Source organism: Andrographis paniculata, unplaced genomic scaffold, assembly GCF_009805555.1.
Source record: "Andrographis paniculata isolate CXL003 unplaced genomic scaffold, ASM980555v1 Contig12END, whole genome shotgun sequence".
Classification (NCBI taxonomy): domain Eukaryota; kingdom Viridiplantae; phylum Streptophyta; class Magnoliopsida; order Lamiales; family Acanthaceae; genus Andrographis; species Andrographis paniculata.
This window is the reverse complement of record NW_026137402.1, coordinates 2,082,163-2,100,130: the sequence shown is the minus strand read 5'-3', so window position 1 is coordinate 2,100,130 and position 17,968 is coordinate 2,082,163. Positions and strand designations below refer to the sequence as shown.

Below are 17,968 nucleotides of genomic sequence, written 5' to 3'. Positions count from 1 at the left end.
CACCGTGAAGAGGCTCCCCTCCGGAAACATGATTTGCGTGATGTGGAATCCAATTTAAAACAAAAGAAATTTATAGGAAAATGAGTGTACATTATTGTGCATCTAACATGATCTGTCTATTGTGGCAGCAGTTAAGGTAGCAGATGAGATAAAAAAGATAGCATATGATAATAGTCTACAGTGGACATGTTATGATTGAACTCATACACATTAGCAAGTTATAAACTGACATCATATGATAATAATCCATACCATATATATCACGATTAATTTCAGTAAAAAGTGTATAATAACACTATATAAACATATCATAACAATCCAAATAGCATATGCTAATTTAGTTCAAGAAATATACACTGAGAAGTAGTTATTCATGTATTGATTAGGGCTAATAGACGACCCCATAGCCGGGATCTAGCTAGTATTGTTGACTGCAAAACATATAAATAGTTGGGAACTATTTAGTTATTGCAAAGTGGAGATCTATACGTTACTCTCTTGTTAAATTTCTTCCTCATAATCATAATAATAATAATATTAATACACGCTCGCATTAAAATTCGTATTAAAAAGTTTGAGCATATTTTTAGGTGAGAGGAGAGTATATATTGTTGATAGGAAATATTTTAAGAGGAACACTTGGAAATTAATTGGAGATTTGTGTAGAATGGCAAAATTCACACAATACTATTTGGATAACGGATTGGAAAAACTGTTCAAATCACATTTAGACAAGTGTGTTTGTTTGGGGGATTGGATTTTAATCTCAATGTTCATCTCATTTTTTTCCCCAAAAACATCAAATCAAACACCAATTTTTCATTTTTTATATTATACTAAAAATCAATTTTACATTCAAAACATCACATCAACACCTATTTATATCACATCATACAACTATTCAAATTCAAACTTTTTACTATTCAAATCCCAACTCAAAATCCAAACCTCCAAACAAACACCAATTAGTGTTCGTCCTCTCTGTAATGTATTTGTGTTAACTGCATATTCTTAACAAAGGATTTCAGTTCTCTTCTGGCAAAAAATCCTTAGTGTAAGAAAAGGAAATCTATATATGTTTTAAGTTAAGTGTATACGTGTGTATGTATACTAAACATGAATACATTATGCTATGCTGGTTTGAGACATGAGATCGATGAATAAATCAGCGCTGCACGGAGTGGTTCCAGTATGACATGGGAATAACAAATTGCTTCTATTCTGCTTGAAACAGCAATAATCTTGGAATGAAGGATGGTTCAAGTACGACATGGGAATAACAAATTTCTTCTTCAATGTGTTTCGAAAGAGGAAAAAAGTTTTCGAATATTGAGTGATTCTGTCAGTAGAAAAAAATGTATGCATAATTAAACACAAGTGATCAACTGATGCCACATATCATGAAATTGGTTACAGGTTTTTCTTTAAATGTGTTTGTGGAGTTTCAAATTTCTTGTAAGAGATTACAATTCTTGTCCGGACAAAAAATCCCATGTTTTTTTATAGGATACATGTACGGAAAAATGAAAAAAAAAAATCAATCTCATTGTCTGTCTATCTATCTATCTAGATATGTATGTATTCTATGCCTAACTCAATTGGGATGTGATATCGACGAATAAGTCCGCGCTGCATGGAATGGTGAGGCCTCCCATTGAATGATGGAACCCGAATTCCTCCTCAGATTGAGACAGCAATTCTTGAAACATAGTATTCTTCAAATAAGACACCGGAACAATAAATCGCTTCTTTTTGGTGCTTTCCCCTACGTATATGGCTAAGTGCCCCTTTGGAACCTCCGGTGATCTTCTTTCGCTTGATAAAGACCGTCTCAGCTTTTGTATGATGGCCATTGTTCGTTGTATTGGGCAAGAAAATGAGACTTCTACGAATATATGTTTTTGTAAGAAAAGAAGGCTTGTAAGAGTTGTTGGTTGTAATTCGCATTTGTGTTGTATGTATATATAGGCGAGCAATAAAGAATACCGGGTGCAAAATGTGTGATCAAGTGGCCAACATGTTGAGTAGGATATGTATGGCCTATGAAAATAGTAAGACATAAACACATGGAAAAATAAATGCACTTGTCTTTGTATAATTTATGTAGTCGAAAATATGGTCTGTTAGATATATAATAATATTATTATATTTCAATAATCAATTTATCGAAATAATTCGATAATCACGTCGAGTCTAGATTAGAACCTTTTTCCGTAAAAACGAATACGCCCCGGTAGTGCCTCTGGTTCATGGCGCAACGTTCCCAAAGATAAAACGACGTTCGTCTCTGAATTAAGTGGCACCCCAATATTTCGGAGCTCCGGCAAACTAATAGCGTGTCACCGGAAATAATATACATTAGAGAGAAGAGAGGAAGAATTGTTATATTCGAATGAGTGAGTTAGAAGCCTTTTTATAGGCATCCACCAAGTGAGGAATTTAAAGACAAATCGAAACGTCAAGCCGGTTATTACAATTTAATTATTTGAAATTACATTCGTAACCGGCCGATCATTCATTCGTCAATTAAAAATTTGAATTTCAAACAGACATTAACGAAATTGATTTTGGCTTTGCACGATTCTCAAAAATTAAATTGCATAATTGATTGTCAAACCATTTAATGCAAAGCCACGTGCATAACATTCATTTTCCATGCAATCTCATGCAAGCTTATGTCTCTCATACATGTATATTTATGCATGTTAATATGTATGTCTTTGAAGTCATGCATGCATGTATTCTTTTTCATTGCACATGTATTAAAATTTGCTTGCATGAAAATTTGAAATGCATTACACATGCATGTATGCATGCATTCACTATATTTGGGCTATTCCTTGGTCCAATTAATTTAATTTCTTGGATTTTTGGGTTTCACAAATTAGTTTTAATTTCGATTAAACTCCGGAGCAAAAATGGATTAAATAAATCCATTCTTTTTATCAGATCCAAGCCTCAACCCATGACCTCAGATCTAGTTGGGCGAGCGGCGCGCGCCGGTGGCTTACTGAATTCTATGTGCTTAAGCCATATTATAACGATCATTTTTCAGCCCATATACATTTCAACTCACCGAATAATCGGTTTAAAATATTATGAATTTAATATAAATTAAATTCCATCGACTAAATAAATAGTCGATTAACCGATTATCCAACATAATCCCCGTTAGGACATTGTGTATACATCAAGTGTCTCTACTCTAATGCAATAAATCAGACAAACATATCACAACTACTACTAGTATAGGAGTCCCCTAATAATTCAAATGCGAGCCTTCCATCCGAACCTGCAAATCTCGGCCCACCATGTGATCGGCCTAAATATAATGTTATTGCATCAGAAGGCCAAATTGCTTATGATGCAAGGGCAGCTCATGTAACTCAGGTTGTTCGACGATTACAACTGATTTCTTGGTGTGGTCTGAATCCTAGTTAGTTTTTCATTAATTTACCCTGTAACTGTAAGAGCACACAACAGATGATTGCAAAAATGAAGCCGGCATCAAATCCCTTATAATTTCAACATGAACCACAAGGTAATATTTAGACAATACGGTTTACAAACAACGACAAAAGTGTCCCGCTAATATTTGTTCTTTGAGAACAGGTCAGTCCGGGTGCTAAACACAGTTAAACAGTACTTGGACATTACGGATAAATTGAAACAATATATATATATATTCTGAACATATGCCTAATTGTCGCCGTAATAAATATATCCTGCAAGTATCAAAATTTCACCAATTCGGTACATTGATCGCGTGTGAGTTTCATTGGATATCAAATCCACATGTGTTGCCATTAATTTACACGTGACACAATTGTCAAGAATTGAAGAATAATGGAGCATTAGAAGCTAAACGCTACAAAATGAATTGGAACCGAGGGAAGGAAGAAGGTGAGAAAGAATATGGAGGTTAGGTAATTGGGTTGTTTCATGGGCTTCTTTTTTATTATGTTTCTTTTATTTGTAGCCCATTATCTATTAATTTAAGCCCAATTATAATAGTTTGTTAGAATTAGATTCTGTTTGTTATTTATGTCAGAATCGTATGTATATAGTGATGTACTGTAAATGAATTTTATTTTTGTGTGAGAAATACAAAAGATCATCTTCCCAAATTCTCTTCATGGTATCAGAGCTTTGAATTATCCTGGCATTACTTCAATCTTATTTCCCTTTCATCGTATCTGTGAGATTGTGATCTCAGTGTTGCAATGGCAACTGATTCCCCCATATCTGGTGCTTCATCAAACTTCACCGCTGGTAATACTGCTGCCTCATCAATGGCATATTTGAAACTCCCTCCTTCTGATCATCCAGGGATGAGTCTGGTGACCACATTACTCAATGACTCAAACTATTTGATTTGGAGCCGTGGCATATTGCGGTCACTTGCCGCTAAGGGCAAAGAAGGCTTCATTACTGGAGAAATTCAAAAGCCTAAGGAACCTGTGGCTGCAGCCATTTGGAGGATAACTGATAACATGATTCTCCAGTGGATGCTCAACTCTATTTCACCACAGCTAACAGATGCTTTTGGTTATGTAAACTCAAGCCATGAACTGTGGAACATACTCAAAGAGAGATATGGGCAGTGCAATGGTCCTCTCATCTATCAACTAAAAAGGGAAATCTCAAATTTAACCCAAGGTAACATGAGTATAGCCTCTTACTTCACTAAAATTAAGAAGCTAAAGGATGAACTGTGTTGTTTGGCACCTATTCCTGAAAAAAAAGAAGGAAGTTGAGAAGTACATTCATCGGCAGGATATAATGGACTTCCTTATGGGGTTGAATGACACATTTGATGCAGTTAGGACTCAAGTCCTCATGCAAGATCCCCTTCCTTCACTTAACAAAATCTATGGAATGCTCTACAGTACTGAAAAACAACAAGAGATTCATGGGATTGTTCATGATACCAATCCAACTGTCTTCTTCAGCTCCCACAGGCCAACCCTCAAGCCTTTTGACAAGAAGAAAATTGACAAAAGAGGGCTGATGTGTGAGCACTGCAAGAAAACTGGGCACACTAAAGAGACATGTTTCAAATTACATGGAACTCCTTATTGGTTTAAGACAATTCAAGAGAAAAAGAAAAAAGAACACGGAGTTGGCTCTTCAAACTTGTATGTTGAGAGCGCACTCCAGATTGATGAGGAGAAATTAACTGGAAATGCTGCTTGGAATTCTGGTGCACTCACATAATTAATTCAAAAAGATATTCAAAAGGCCTTTGACAGAGTGAAATCACCTCTTGATCATCTCAATATGATGAAGGTTGATCACTCAGGTAAAAGGTGTTTAAATGTGCTTTCTGATATCAAAATGACTTATTCTTGGATATTGGACTCTGGGGCAACATGTCATATTAGCAATAACCCCATGCACTTTAAGTTCTTGAATATTTTGAAGAAACCTGTGAGGATACACTTGCCTAATGGATCAGTGCAAACTGCAACACAAACAGGAAATATTATGTTGAATGATTCCATCATTATGTATGATGCTTATCTCATCCCTGATTTCAAATATTGTCTCATATTAGTGCCTAGATTATGTTTGGATTCTAATCTATCTGTGAGTTTCAGAGCTAATGAATGCTTGATTCAGGACTAGAGAAGTAAAACTGATGTTGGAAAGGGAAAACTCAATGGGAACTTATACCATCTACTGCGTGAGTCTTCTTTGAAGGTGCTCGCTACAGAAAATGAGTTTCCTTAGCATCACAAACTAGGACATCCGTCCAATAAAGTGCTAATACACATGCCTTATGTTTTAATTCTGCTGTAGTTAATAAACCTTGTGATACATGTCACTTTTCTAAACAAAGGAAGTTGCCTTTTAATGAAAGTAGTTCATATGGTTCATGTTGCTTTGACTTGCTTCACTTGGATATTTGGGGGCCGTATAGTGTTCCTTCCTCTAATGGAAGTAGATATTTTTTAACTGTGGTGTATGATCATAGCAGAGCAATTTGGACTTACTTAATGAAATCAAAGTCACAAGCACTGAAAATCTTTACTATTTTCCTAAAGCTTGTTGAAAATCAGTTCAAAACTAAGGTAAGAAAGGTGAGGACAGACAAAATGGTGCAGAATTTCTAAGTCAGTGTTTTCAGAACCTACTGCATGAAAATGGCATTATGCATGAAAAGACATGTCCTTACAATCAACAGCAAAATGGAAGGGTGGAAAGAAAGCACCAATATCTCTTGACTGTGATGAGATCATTGTTAATGCATTCCAATTTGCCTACATCATTTTAGGGGAAATCACTTTTGACAGCAACATATCTTATATATCTTCTTCGTACTCCAGTGATCGAGTGGAAATGTCCCTATGAGCAACCAAATATAGACCACTTGAGAGTTTTTGGATGTCTTTGTTTTGCCCTAAATATTGATCTTTACAGGTTAAAGCTTGGGAAGAGAGCAGTAAAATGCATACTTGTGGGATATGAGCAAGGAGCAAAGGGTTATAGAGTCTTGGACATCAAAAGAAATAAGGTTCTAATTACTAGGGATGCCATCTTCTATGAGGATGTCTTCCCTGGTTTTGAAGATAGATCCGGCTGCAACCTTGAGATGCCACAATGTCATACACTGCCTACTGTGGGAGAGAACCAAAGTGTCCCTCACACACCTAATAATTTGTCACCAGGCATAAATATTGAAAACACTGAGGCAACACAAGGGAACAGCCCGCTGACTGCATCAATTCCCACTGATGACTCAAATGTGGGGGATTTCCAAAATATTGATGAAAACTACATACCACCAGCATCTCTCAGTCTCAGTCCTACACAAACTACTTCAGAGGAGTTTGATAGACCTCATAGAGCCAAAAGAAAGCCATACTGGATGAAAGATTATGTCTGTATTCATGACACTCCCGAAGATGCAGGTGAAGAACCTCCTACTTATACTGAAGCTGCAGAAAAATCACATTGGGTTGAGGCAATGAATGAGGAAATTAAGGCCCTTGAAGCTAATGAGACATGGGAATTAACCACTCTACCACACGGAATGAAAGCAATTGGATGCAAATGGATATTCAGATAAAAAAGAAATAAGGATGGAACCATCAACAGGTATAAGGCTAGGCTTGTTGCAAAGGGATACTTACAAGTTCATGGAGTTGATTTTGACGAATGTTTTGCACCTGTGGCCAAAAGTGTTACTGTAAGATTGGTTTTAGCAGTTGCAGTTGCAAGAGGATGGAGAATTCAACAAATTGATGTGAATAATGCTTTCTTACATGGAGCTTTGGAGGAAGAACTATATCTCAAGCCACCATCTGGTTACTTTGCTACTTCAGATCAAATGTGTAGATTAAAGAAGTCTCTCTATGGACTCAAACAGGCACCACGTGTGTGGTATAAAACTCTTGCTAATAAGGTCTTACAATTTGGTTTTGAAAAATCCCCCTATGATCATTGTATGTTCTTCAAGTATATTGGTGCAGACATTTTGGTTTTAACTGTTTATGTGGATGACATCCTGCTGACAGGATCCTCACCAAAACTCATTGATGAAGTCAAACTATATCTTCACCAAGCTTTTACAATCAAGGATTTAGGAGAGGCCAACTACTTTCTTGGATTGGAAATAAAGTTACTACCAGATGTGATGATTTTGACTCAAAGGTAGTATATATTTGATGTCCTTGATGATATGAATATGCTAGAAGCCAAATCTACAGCCACTCCTTGGCCTATTGGTTTGAAGCTCTCTGCTAAAGATGGTGAACCTCTTGTTGATGCAACAAGGTACCGTAGATTAATTGGAAGGTTGTTGTATTTGAACTTCTCTAGACCCGATGTAACTTTTGCCACACAACAATTGAGTCAATTCATGAGTGAACCTACTATCACTCATTGGAGGGCAGCAACACACTTACTAAGATATCTTAAGGGAACCATGAATCACAGTTTGGCATTTGATTCAACATCTTCATTGCAGTTGGAAGCCTATTGTGATGCAGATTGGGGCACATGCCCTGACTCAAGAAAATCTATCATTGGTTATTGTGTGTTCCTTGGATCTAATCTTATCTCTTGGAAAGCTAAGAAGCAGTCTATGGTAAACATCTCATCAACAGAAGCTGAGTATAGGAGTATAAGCACAACAACAAGCGAGCTGCTTTGGATTTCCTATCTTCTGAATTCATTGAAGGTGACTGTGTCACAACCTATTCCATTGCACTGTGACAACTTATCAGCATTGCATATAGCTCGTAATCCGGTGTTCCATGAAAGAACAAAACACATTGAGATTGCATGTCATTTTGTCAGACATCATGTCTTGACTGGTTTCATATTTTTGGTTAAATCTCAAATTGCTGACTTATTCACTAAGAACTTATGCAGTCCAATGTTCAGAAATTTGCGCTCCAAGCTGTGCATGATCACGCTTGGTTCGAGGAGAGGGTATCAAGAATTGAAGAATAATGGAGCATTAGAAGTTGAATGCTACAAAATGAATTGGAACCGAGGGAAGGAAGAAGGTGAGAAAGAAGATGGAGGTTAGGTAATTGGGTTGTTTCATGGGCCTCTTTTGTATTATGTTTATTTTATTTGTAGCCCATTATCTATTAATTTAAGCCCAATTATAATAGTTTGTTAGAATTAGATTCTGTTTGTTATTTTTGTTAGAATCATATGTATATAGTAATGTACTGTAAATGAATTTTATTTTTGTTTGAGAAATACAAAAGATCATCTTTCCAAATTCTCCTCAACAATATTGGATAATATAAAATATATACGAAATATTTTTAGCGAAGTTGTGACATGTTCAATATATATTTTTCTAGGCTCACTACGAAATGCAAGTTACTATTTCACAGGTAATCAATATACTAAAACATTGAAGTTGTGACATTTACATAATATATTTTTCTATGGTGAAAATTAAAAGACAACCGCAATAACTTAGTATAAATAATTACATAATATGTTTTTTGCAATTTTGCTTAGACATTACACACCTACACACCTAGTTATGCAAATTTATATGATTACGAATGGCAATTGGACAGGTCTCGCCCGCTCCGGCCCCTTTTTAATATTGAAGGTTTGGATTCAATTTTTTACATGCGGACAGATTATCGATATTTAAATTTTTAAAGTTTTAAAACTTGGCCGGGTCTTAACTCTTAAGCTGAGTTACAAGTTTGATAAAAACTAATCCTAAAATCAGCCCCATTACAAACTTATTTAAAATAATAATTATAGAAATTAATATTATATATTTTTATAATTATTTATATTTTTTTAATTTATTATTTTACCAGAAAAATCAATAAAAATAGGATGGTTTTCAAGTTGGCCCCAAACCTAGCATAGTCAAGGTTTTGGAGGCAGATTCTGGAGTCTATAATTTTTTAGCAGGGTAGGTTCTTGAAGCATGCAAAACAGCTCCATTGCCATTAGACTTGTTAACGAGCCGAGCCGAACAAAATTTTAAGTGTTCATGTTCGTTTATTAACGTTCGCGAACAAGGCTCATGTTCGTTCGTTAAGTTTCGAGCTTGTTTGCAGTGTTTGAGCTCGGCTTATTAAGAATATTTATTATTTAAGCTCGTATTCGTGTTCGGCTCGATTAAGCTCGTTTGAGCTCGTATGTCTCACTTTTTTTAATTTATACATAAATTAAAAAGGAAATTTGAAATTATTTTATTTATTTATTTTAAATTGATATTTTATTTATTTATAAATTATAATTTTATATTTATATATAATATATATAATAAATATATTATTTTAATGAACGTTCGCGAATAAAGCTCGGGCTCGTTCGTTAATCAAACGAGTCTGTTTATGTTGTTCTGTTCGTTAACGTTTGTGAACGAGCTTTAACCGAGCTGAATCGAGCCGAACCGAGCCGAGTTCACGAACGACTCGGTTCGTTTATCAGCTCTAGTTGCCATCCCTAATTTTAATATAGTTCAATATCAATTTTCAAACATTTCAAGTACTATCCTTGTATCTAGTTATATACTCACATCCCACACTGGATGTCCGCGTTACTGTAGACACGAGAATTTATGATAAGTATAATTAGTAGATAATTAAGAATGTATTAGTTAAAATAATTATCCTATAATATAAATAATTACAAATTAAGATTAAGATAATTAATTCGTTTAATTAAAATAAAAAATAAATAAATTATGCAATTTAAAATGAGATTAAAGTGTGATCATTTTCCAAAAAATTGAAAATGACATGAAAGGTGGGACAGACATAAACGGAAATATGAAGATGGTAGGTGGGACGGAGAGAGTAATAATGTTGGCTGGCTGATCTAATTTCGGCGGATAAATTAAAGAACAATTCAGCATAGGCCGAATGGCCATCATTCTCATGTTAGAATATAGATGTGAAGTTTGGTGATGTTGATGATAGAAATCGAGAAATGCGGTGTGAACCATATCTCCTTCTCATCAAGTGAATGCAATAATACAAGGACATTTTTCTGTTTATCAATCACCTTCATGACTTTAGATTAGTCCGGACAACAAGCAATTAGGGTGTCGATCAAAAAAAATCAGCATGGCAGTTGTTAATGTGCATCTGTGCCAAATATAATTAGTCGGCACAACACAAAATACATAACAACAACGTATAAGCTATAAAAGTATAAACGGCCACCAACACAAAATATATGCTTATATATTATAAATACAACACCTTTATATCACATGGCACCAGGGACGAAACAACACCTTTAGTATTAAAAATATTAATTTTTATGTATTTATATGTAATTTGCCTCCCCTCCCTTCCCTCCCAAAATTATTTAAATTCATATCTAATTTTGTCATTATTATTTATTTAAATTTATTAGCTAAATATTAAATATATTATAATATTTTGCCCCCCGAAATTTAGATGCTAGTTTCGTCACTGCATAGCACCACTCTGGCTACTGTGCTGATGGAGTCAAATCAAATCAGCATAGTACCGATTTGACCCATTCAATAAATATCTATAAGAAAAGATAATAGATTAATATATATATATATTAACATATATTTTAATAGAAAATTATCTAATTACATATAATAAAATATCATTCTAATTTCATCACAATATATTATGACTCAAACAGCAAATATTTATAAAAAAGAATAACACATATTAATATCAACACAATAGTACAATAAATAGACTATATAATTCAGCACAATATATAACTCACACAACAAAAATTAATGCAATATATAACATAGCATATATATGTAATACCCCATAAAAAATAATTTTCGAAAGTTTGTCGAACCTTACCGGAGTCGGATACTTCTATTTTGGAACTTAAGTTATTTTGGGCTTATGTATTATTTTTAAGAATTGAAGGAATTTAATTTGAGTGATGGTAGTGAAGAAAAATTCATTTTGTCCATTTTGGGCCTAAAATAAAAGAAAGAAATAAGGGTCCATGTATATTATTTTAAAAAAATAAAAATAAAATAAAATAAATGAAGATACAAACATGAAGAAGCATCAAGCAGCGATTTCCTCTCCAACCGCCGCCCTCTTCTCCTAAGAGGTTTTCTTCTTTATAACAATTTCTTTTTCTTGTCTCTTTTCTTAAGGTAAGTAAGAAATAATATGTTATACTTTCTAGACTTGATATTGTTCAAATTATTTTCAAATTGCCTGTTTTAAATTGTTAGTTTTTTCTAATTTCTATTTAGAAAGTTGATTATAATGTTGTTTAGGCTTAATATGAAGATTATCATTGTATTTTAAATTGAAAACAGTAGAATTTGTGAAATGGGTTTAAAACCCTAGTTATTGCCCTAACTTAATTTATGGTTTTTGGAAAGAAAAAAAAAATTGTGATTATTTTCAAATCTATGATTTTGGAGTGAGATTATGCCTTTTGAATGGGCATATTGTTCAAAGCTTTATTTTGTGAAATAAAGTGAAATTAACAAACTTGTTGGGTTGTAATGCACTATTTTTTTTCTTGGTTATTAAATGAGAAAGTTGTTGGACGAAAAATAATGTTTTATGAGCAAACTTGAAAGCTCTTGTTTAACTTTCGTTTATGTTACAAAAGATGTTTATTTGGCCGATGTTTTTAGTGATTGGTTGGTTAAATGTTGGAAATTGAAATATCTTGAGTTCAAAAGTCTTTTTAAAATTTGTCTAATAGCATATTGAGTATTGGGTCAAATTGATAATTGGAACTATCCGTTGAGTCCGATCAACTCGCCAATTATTTAGGATGATAAGGCATAGCATTCCACCTTTGTGTCTTGCAGTTTACGTGAGGGTATACCGGTATTTTAAGATAACTAGCTAATCTCAAATTATAAGCCGAATGGGCTAGGCCTAGGGATCGAGATGGCGAGTTCCCTTTTGAGGTGATTCCGAGGTGTCCGTCATTCACGATGAAATGGTCTTTAGACCATCATCCGTGATGGAGGAATGGATTGTGTACAATCCCCTCTTGGTATGTTATATTGAAGACTAGAAGGTTTGTCTCGCAAACTAACAAATAAGTTGACTTATGTTTACTTTGGGTTACAAATCCTCAAGTATCTGTTATGGAGCTTTTCTTGAAGGTTGCGACCCTATATTTGTTATGTATAATTATGTGACGTGTCATACGAAGTAATAAGATTGAAAATTGGGTCGAGCCGACCCTAATTAAGGCCTAGTGAAGTTTCCTTTGTGATGTGTCTATCACCATTATTTGAGAATGAAAATGAGATATAAGAGATGCTAAAAGACTTGTGTGTGTTGTCTTTATGTGGTAGGTGACATTCATTTGAATTATCTTCTTCAAATGATTTTGTGGTATTTACTCGTGAATCATGGCATATATCATATTGATTTACTTTTGATTGATTGCACTTATTCAACCGTCGTGTTGACCCTTTTCTACAAACTTTTTGTAGGTGATGGTGCTTCTGTTATGCCTAAATAGATGCATCCACGTTACATGATCTATCGGGAGAATTAGAACTACCTTATCTTCTAGGATACTTTTGAAATTTCTACTAATGTTTAAAAATTAATACCTTTTGAACTAATTTTCGACTTATGTTTTTTACTCGGTCCTTATTTAAATTAGATGATAAGCCGGTGTGCTTTAGTTTTAAATTTTTATTTTCTTTCTTGTATTAGGTATTCTTTTAGTCTTAGCACCACGACTCGTTGTGGATGAATGAGTCTTCCAGTGTAGCATGGCGGTAATACTCCGGTTGAAGCCGGCCGGGGTGTTACAATATAATTGAATGTAGCACAATGTGTTGATTTCAGTACAAAATATAACTCATGCAATATATATTTCTATATAACACAATAAATATCATTTGCATATGTTTCAAATTAATGTGCTAACTTGACTGCCTTATGATAATTTGTTAATTACTTCAAGTTAGTTTGTTAACTTGGTCAAATTATAAGATCAAATCAACACCCTAATCGTGGTCCACACAACACATTACAAATGATCTGTGCGATATAGTAACACAACTCACATATAAAAAATGAGGAAGGGGATCAAATGCTAAAGAAAATAATTTCAGCACATAACTGAATAAGTAAAACTTAATTATGTTAATTTATATCATTAAATTATCTAATTAATATAATTATATATAATTAGATTTTAGGTATTCAGCATGGTGCTGAAATTAGTTCTTCAGCACCATATCCATGCTAATAAAACAAACAGCACATGTTAACTGTATGTACAACATATTTGTCTATTCTATTTTCATGGATGTCCATTCCATTTCACAACACTCTAATCATTCCATAATCAGCACATAAGGTATAAACTAACAACGTATGGTAATATTCCATACAACATGATATATCACAAATGTAAGGTATAAATTAACATATATGATAATAGTTTACACAACATATAATATAATACAAATACAATATGAACTGACAACACGTGGTAGTAGTCCACATCACACATAACCCGATTGATCTCAGCAAAGAGTGTGTTGAAACCAAGGTTGTCACAGCGCCTTTTTGTGGACAGCGCCTGTGGACCGCCATACCACCATGACGACAAAATGGCGAACACGGGGTACTGTACATGAAAATTTACACATATATATATGTTAGGGTGCTAAATTTGGAAAATTAGCACACATAAAATATAGAAACATCACACGTTTTTATTATATACAACATGTGGTATTTGAAATAAAAGTATGTGTTGTTAGTTCATAATTATAGCGTGTGCTGTATGAGAGTATGTCATGTGCTGAAATCAAATATTGTATGTGTTGTGTGAGACTATATCATATGTTGTCAAGTCATGTGTTGTATTTATATTATATTAAAGTATACTATGTGTTCTTTATGGTATTTGAAATAAAAGTATGTGTTGTTAGTTCATAATTATAGCGTGTGCTGTATGAGAGTATGTCATGTGCTGAAATCAAATATTGTATGTGTTATGTGAAACTATATCATATGTTGTCAAGTCATGTGTTGTATTTATATTATATTAAAGTATACTATGTGTTCTTTATGGTAACACCGTGTGCTACTTGTAGCATACGGTGTGCTATTCAGCACAGTGCTGAATTTTACATTTAGCACTGTAGGCGCCGCCATATATATTATATCTTATAAGTATTAAATTATCAAATTTTAGTAATAAATAACTATATAATGAATAATAATATAATACACTAAAACTATAATAGGATAAATAAAAAAAAAATAGCACCAGTAAAATGGAGGTAGCGGGATCTCGGAGCACTAACTTAGATTATAAGTTTAAAACTATTGAAGAATATATTTGTCTCTTTTCTAGTCCCATAATTTTATTTTTTTTTTAATGTATGTCATAATTTAAAATAAAGTTTTTATTTTATTTTATTTTATTTTTCTCTTTGTATTAGGATATTTCAAATTTTATATCTATATCTTGGAGAGTCAGATATAAATTTAAAGTAATTATTTTTAAAATCTATTTTTAGATTGGTTTTTGTTTTTTTCTTTGATACATTATATTGTTGTTGTTATTCAATTAGGTTTCAATATGTTTCAACTAGATCCATGTTTCTTGTTATAAAACCAAACCGCGCAAAAGTCTTAAATATCACATTCTACATCTATTATTTGAAGAGTCAAATCTAAAATCAAGGTGTTGTCTCTATTCTCATATTCCTTCTCTCTTTCTCTCTTGATATATTGTCGATATTGTTTACTCATTTAGATTTAAGTACAATTAGATTTAATTTACTTTTTTTTAAGTACTCTAGATTCTTTCGATACACTCGAGGTTTGAAAAAAAACTCAAAATCATTTATTTCCTTCTCGATTAGATGATATTTTGGATTTCTGATCAAAATTTAGAACAAAGTCATATAATCTAGTTTTTTTCCCTCTACATAATTGAGTAGTCGAGAATTCTGAGATCTCGCAATTTAAATCCATTATTTGGAGAGTGGGATCTAAATCCAAATTGATGTTTCTTTTATCAATATATTATTATATGTATTCTCTCATTTTCCTTGTTGACACGGTTATTCATTCAGTTTTTTAAGCTAGGATTCAACTGGATCTAGGTTTTCGATACACTCGATGTTTTATTAATATACTCGATGTTCAAAGAAAATCAAAATTATTTCTCTTTCATTTTTCAATACACTCAAAGTTTTATTGATATACTCTTCATTTTATCGATTAGATATAGTTTCTTGATATGCTTGAGTTTTTGTTTTTTTCCTATGCACTGGATGTTTAACAAAAAAATTCAAATCAATGAGATTGCTAAAATAAAGCAAATATTTTATTGATTGTTATTGTCATTTTTACCAACTCAATACTAGTAAATATTTCATTTCTACAGTATTCTTGAGGCAAGTTCGAAGGCCGGAGAAAGGCACAATAAATTCCAATAATTTGCTTAGATTTCAAATTCTACAAAATGGTAAGATTTTTTATTTTTATTTTTATTTTATTTTGATTTGAAATTTCATAAAATAATGATGCTTTTGAAGGATTTAGGGCAGTTTTTGTAATAAGTATCACTGCATTTGGACTCATTGTTCTTAATCGTTGTTTTAAAAAACTCTTATTATTATTATTATTATTATTATTATTATTATTATTATTATTATTATTATTATTATTATTATTATTATTTTCCAAAAAATGTCATATAATAACATCACATACAACTATGTTCTTCTGCTTTAGAGTGACTTTATCTCTATAAATATTTTTGCATTTTACATTTATTTTTTCTCAAATGGGATGTTCTTTTCTTCGAAAGAACCTAATATTTACTTAGATAACATTGGTACAACATATGAGACATATAATTTATGTAGAGAAAAAATGCTCAACATACAAAATATAAATTTCAAGAATTAATTACGTATATTGGTTGTAGAAAAGAATTAAAAAGCAGAGGGAGCATTTTATGTATTTTATAGAATTTTGTTGTTGACTATTTGGTGTGATTAAAAAAATATATTGATAATTAGTTTTTTTAACTAATCTTGCGTCTTGTATGTCAATAGTATATATGATGTTCTGACGAGTTAGAGCTAGAAGAAGAGATGGATCTAAGGACACTAAGGGAGTTGGCAGCTCCTAACTTGACTCAGCAGCATCTCTGCATAACATACCCGACGGTAGACAGTAACAGTATTTTTGAATTAAAATCAGGACTAATACACTTGTTGCCTTTTTTTCATGGGTTATCAGGAGAAGAGCCACATAAGCATCTTCAAGAATTTGATGTCGTCTGCACAAGTATGAAGCCACAGGGAGTAACAGAAGATCAAATCAAGTTTTGTGTTTTAACATTTCCACTGAAAGACACTGCAAAAGATTGGCTATTCAATCTAACTTCCGGAAACGTCATTACATGGACTGACATGAAGAGAAAATTTCTCGAAAAGTACTTTCCCGCTTCACAAGTTGCGATCATGAGGAAAGAGATATGCGGAATGACACAACGTACAGGGGAGTCTTTATTTGAATATTGGGACCGCTTTAATGCTTTACGTATTCGATGTACCCATCATCAAATCGTTGTGCAGTTACGGATTCAATATTTCTATGAAGGTTTGACTTCTATCGACAAGAGAATCATAGATGCAACAAGTGGAGGGGCCTTAATTAACAAAACTCCTAGAGAGGCGTGGGACTTACTGAACAATATGGCAATGAACTCACAACAGGTCGGACCGAGAGAAACAGTAATAGTTAAAGAAGCAAGCGAGGTGATTTCTATTAAACAACAATTGACTGAACTGATTTCATTTGTTCAAAAATTTATTGTAGGGAAGGCACAAGTTAAGGCTTGCAGAATCTGTACAAGTTCAGAACATCCTATGGATATTTGTCCTACTTTGAATCAAGACGTAGATGTCAGTGCTGCAAGATTCATCCCAAGAGCATACAACCACTACTCGAATTCCTACAATCCAAGATGGAAAGATCATCCGAACTTAAAGTGTGGGAATCAACAAGCTAACTTTGGAGATAATTCGAGAGGATTCCCAGCACCAAACCACCCTCCGCAACCCCCTCAAAAGATTCCAAATAATTCCTTAGAGGATATGATGAAAACTATGGCGTCTAACATATTGCAATTTCAACACAAAACTCAGAACAGCATAAGGAACTTGTAAGAACAAGTAAGTCAAATAGCGAATGAGATGTGCGAGATGAAGTCAAGAGAAAAAGGCAGATTGCCCTCACAATCCGACGCCAATCCGAGGAATCTGAGCTCGATTGTTATACAAAATGGAAAAGATTCAGAAGTATCAATGATTGAAGTTCCAAAAAGCAAGAATGAGGAAGACATTGAGAAAGAAATAGAGCAAGCCGCCACTGAAAAATTGAACAAGGTAACTTTCAATGCACCTACTAATACTAAAACTAATGTTGCACAATTTCCTTGTAGGTTGGCGAAACCAAAGAAGAATGACAAAAATAAAGAGATGATTGAG

At 33.3% G+C, this 17,968-nt stretch overlaps 2 protein-coding genes across 2 annotated transcripts; one reads left to right on the top strand and one right to left on the bottom strand.

Moving 5' to 3' along the window:
* Positions 1-1,534: 1,534 nt before the first annotated feature.
* LOC127254475 (auxin-responsive protein SAUR27-like) lies at positions 1,535-1,880 on the bottom strand. The gene has a single exon (XM_051279585.1). The coding sequence runs from the start codon at positions 1,851-1,853 to the stop codon at positions 1,590-1,592; it is 264 nt and encodes an 87-aa protein (XP_051135542.1). The 5' UTR covers positions 1,854-1,880; the 3' UTR covers positions 1,535-1,589.
* A 14,687-nt stretch (positions 1,881-16,567) lies between these two features.
* On the top strand, positions 16,568-17,647 carry LOC127252731 (uncharacterized). The gene has a single exon (XM_051277044.1). The coding sequence runs from the start codon at positions 16,568-16,570 to the stop codon at positions 17,645-17,647; it is 1,080 nt and encodes a 359-aa protein (XP_051133001.1).
* Positions 17,648-17,968: the final 321 nt, after the last annotated feature.

Bases quoted from the DNA above. Each gene is read 5' to 3' on its own strand.
- LOC127254475 (XM_051279585.1), bottom strand. From the start codon at position 1,853: ATGGCCATCATACAAAAGCTGAGACGGTCTTTATCAAGCGAAAGAAGA.
- LOC127252731 (XM_051277044.1), top strand. From the start codon at position 16,568: ATGGATCTAAGGACACTAAGGGAGTTGGCAGCTCCTAACTTGACTCAG.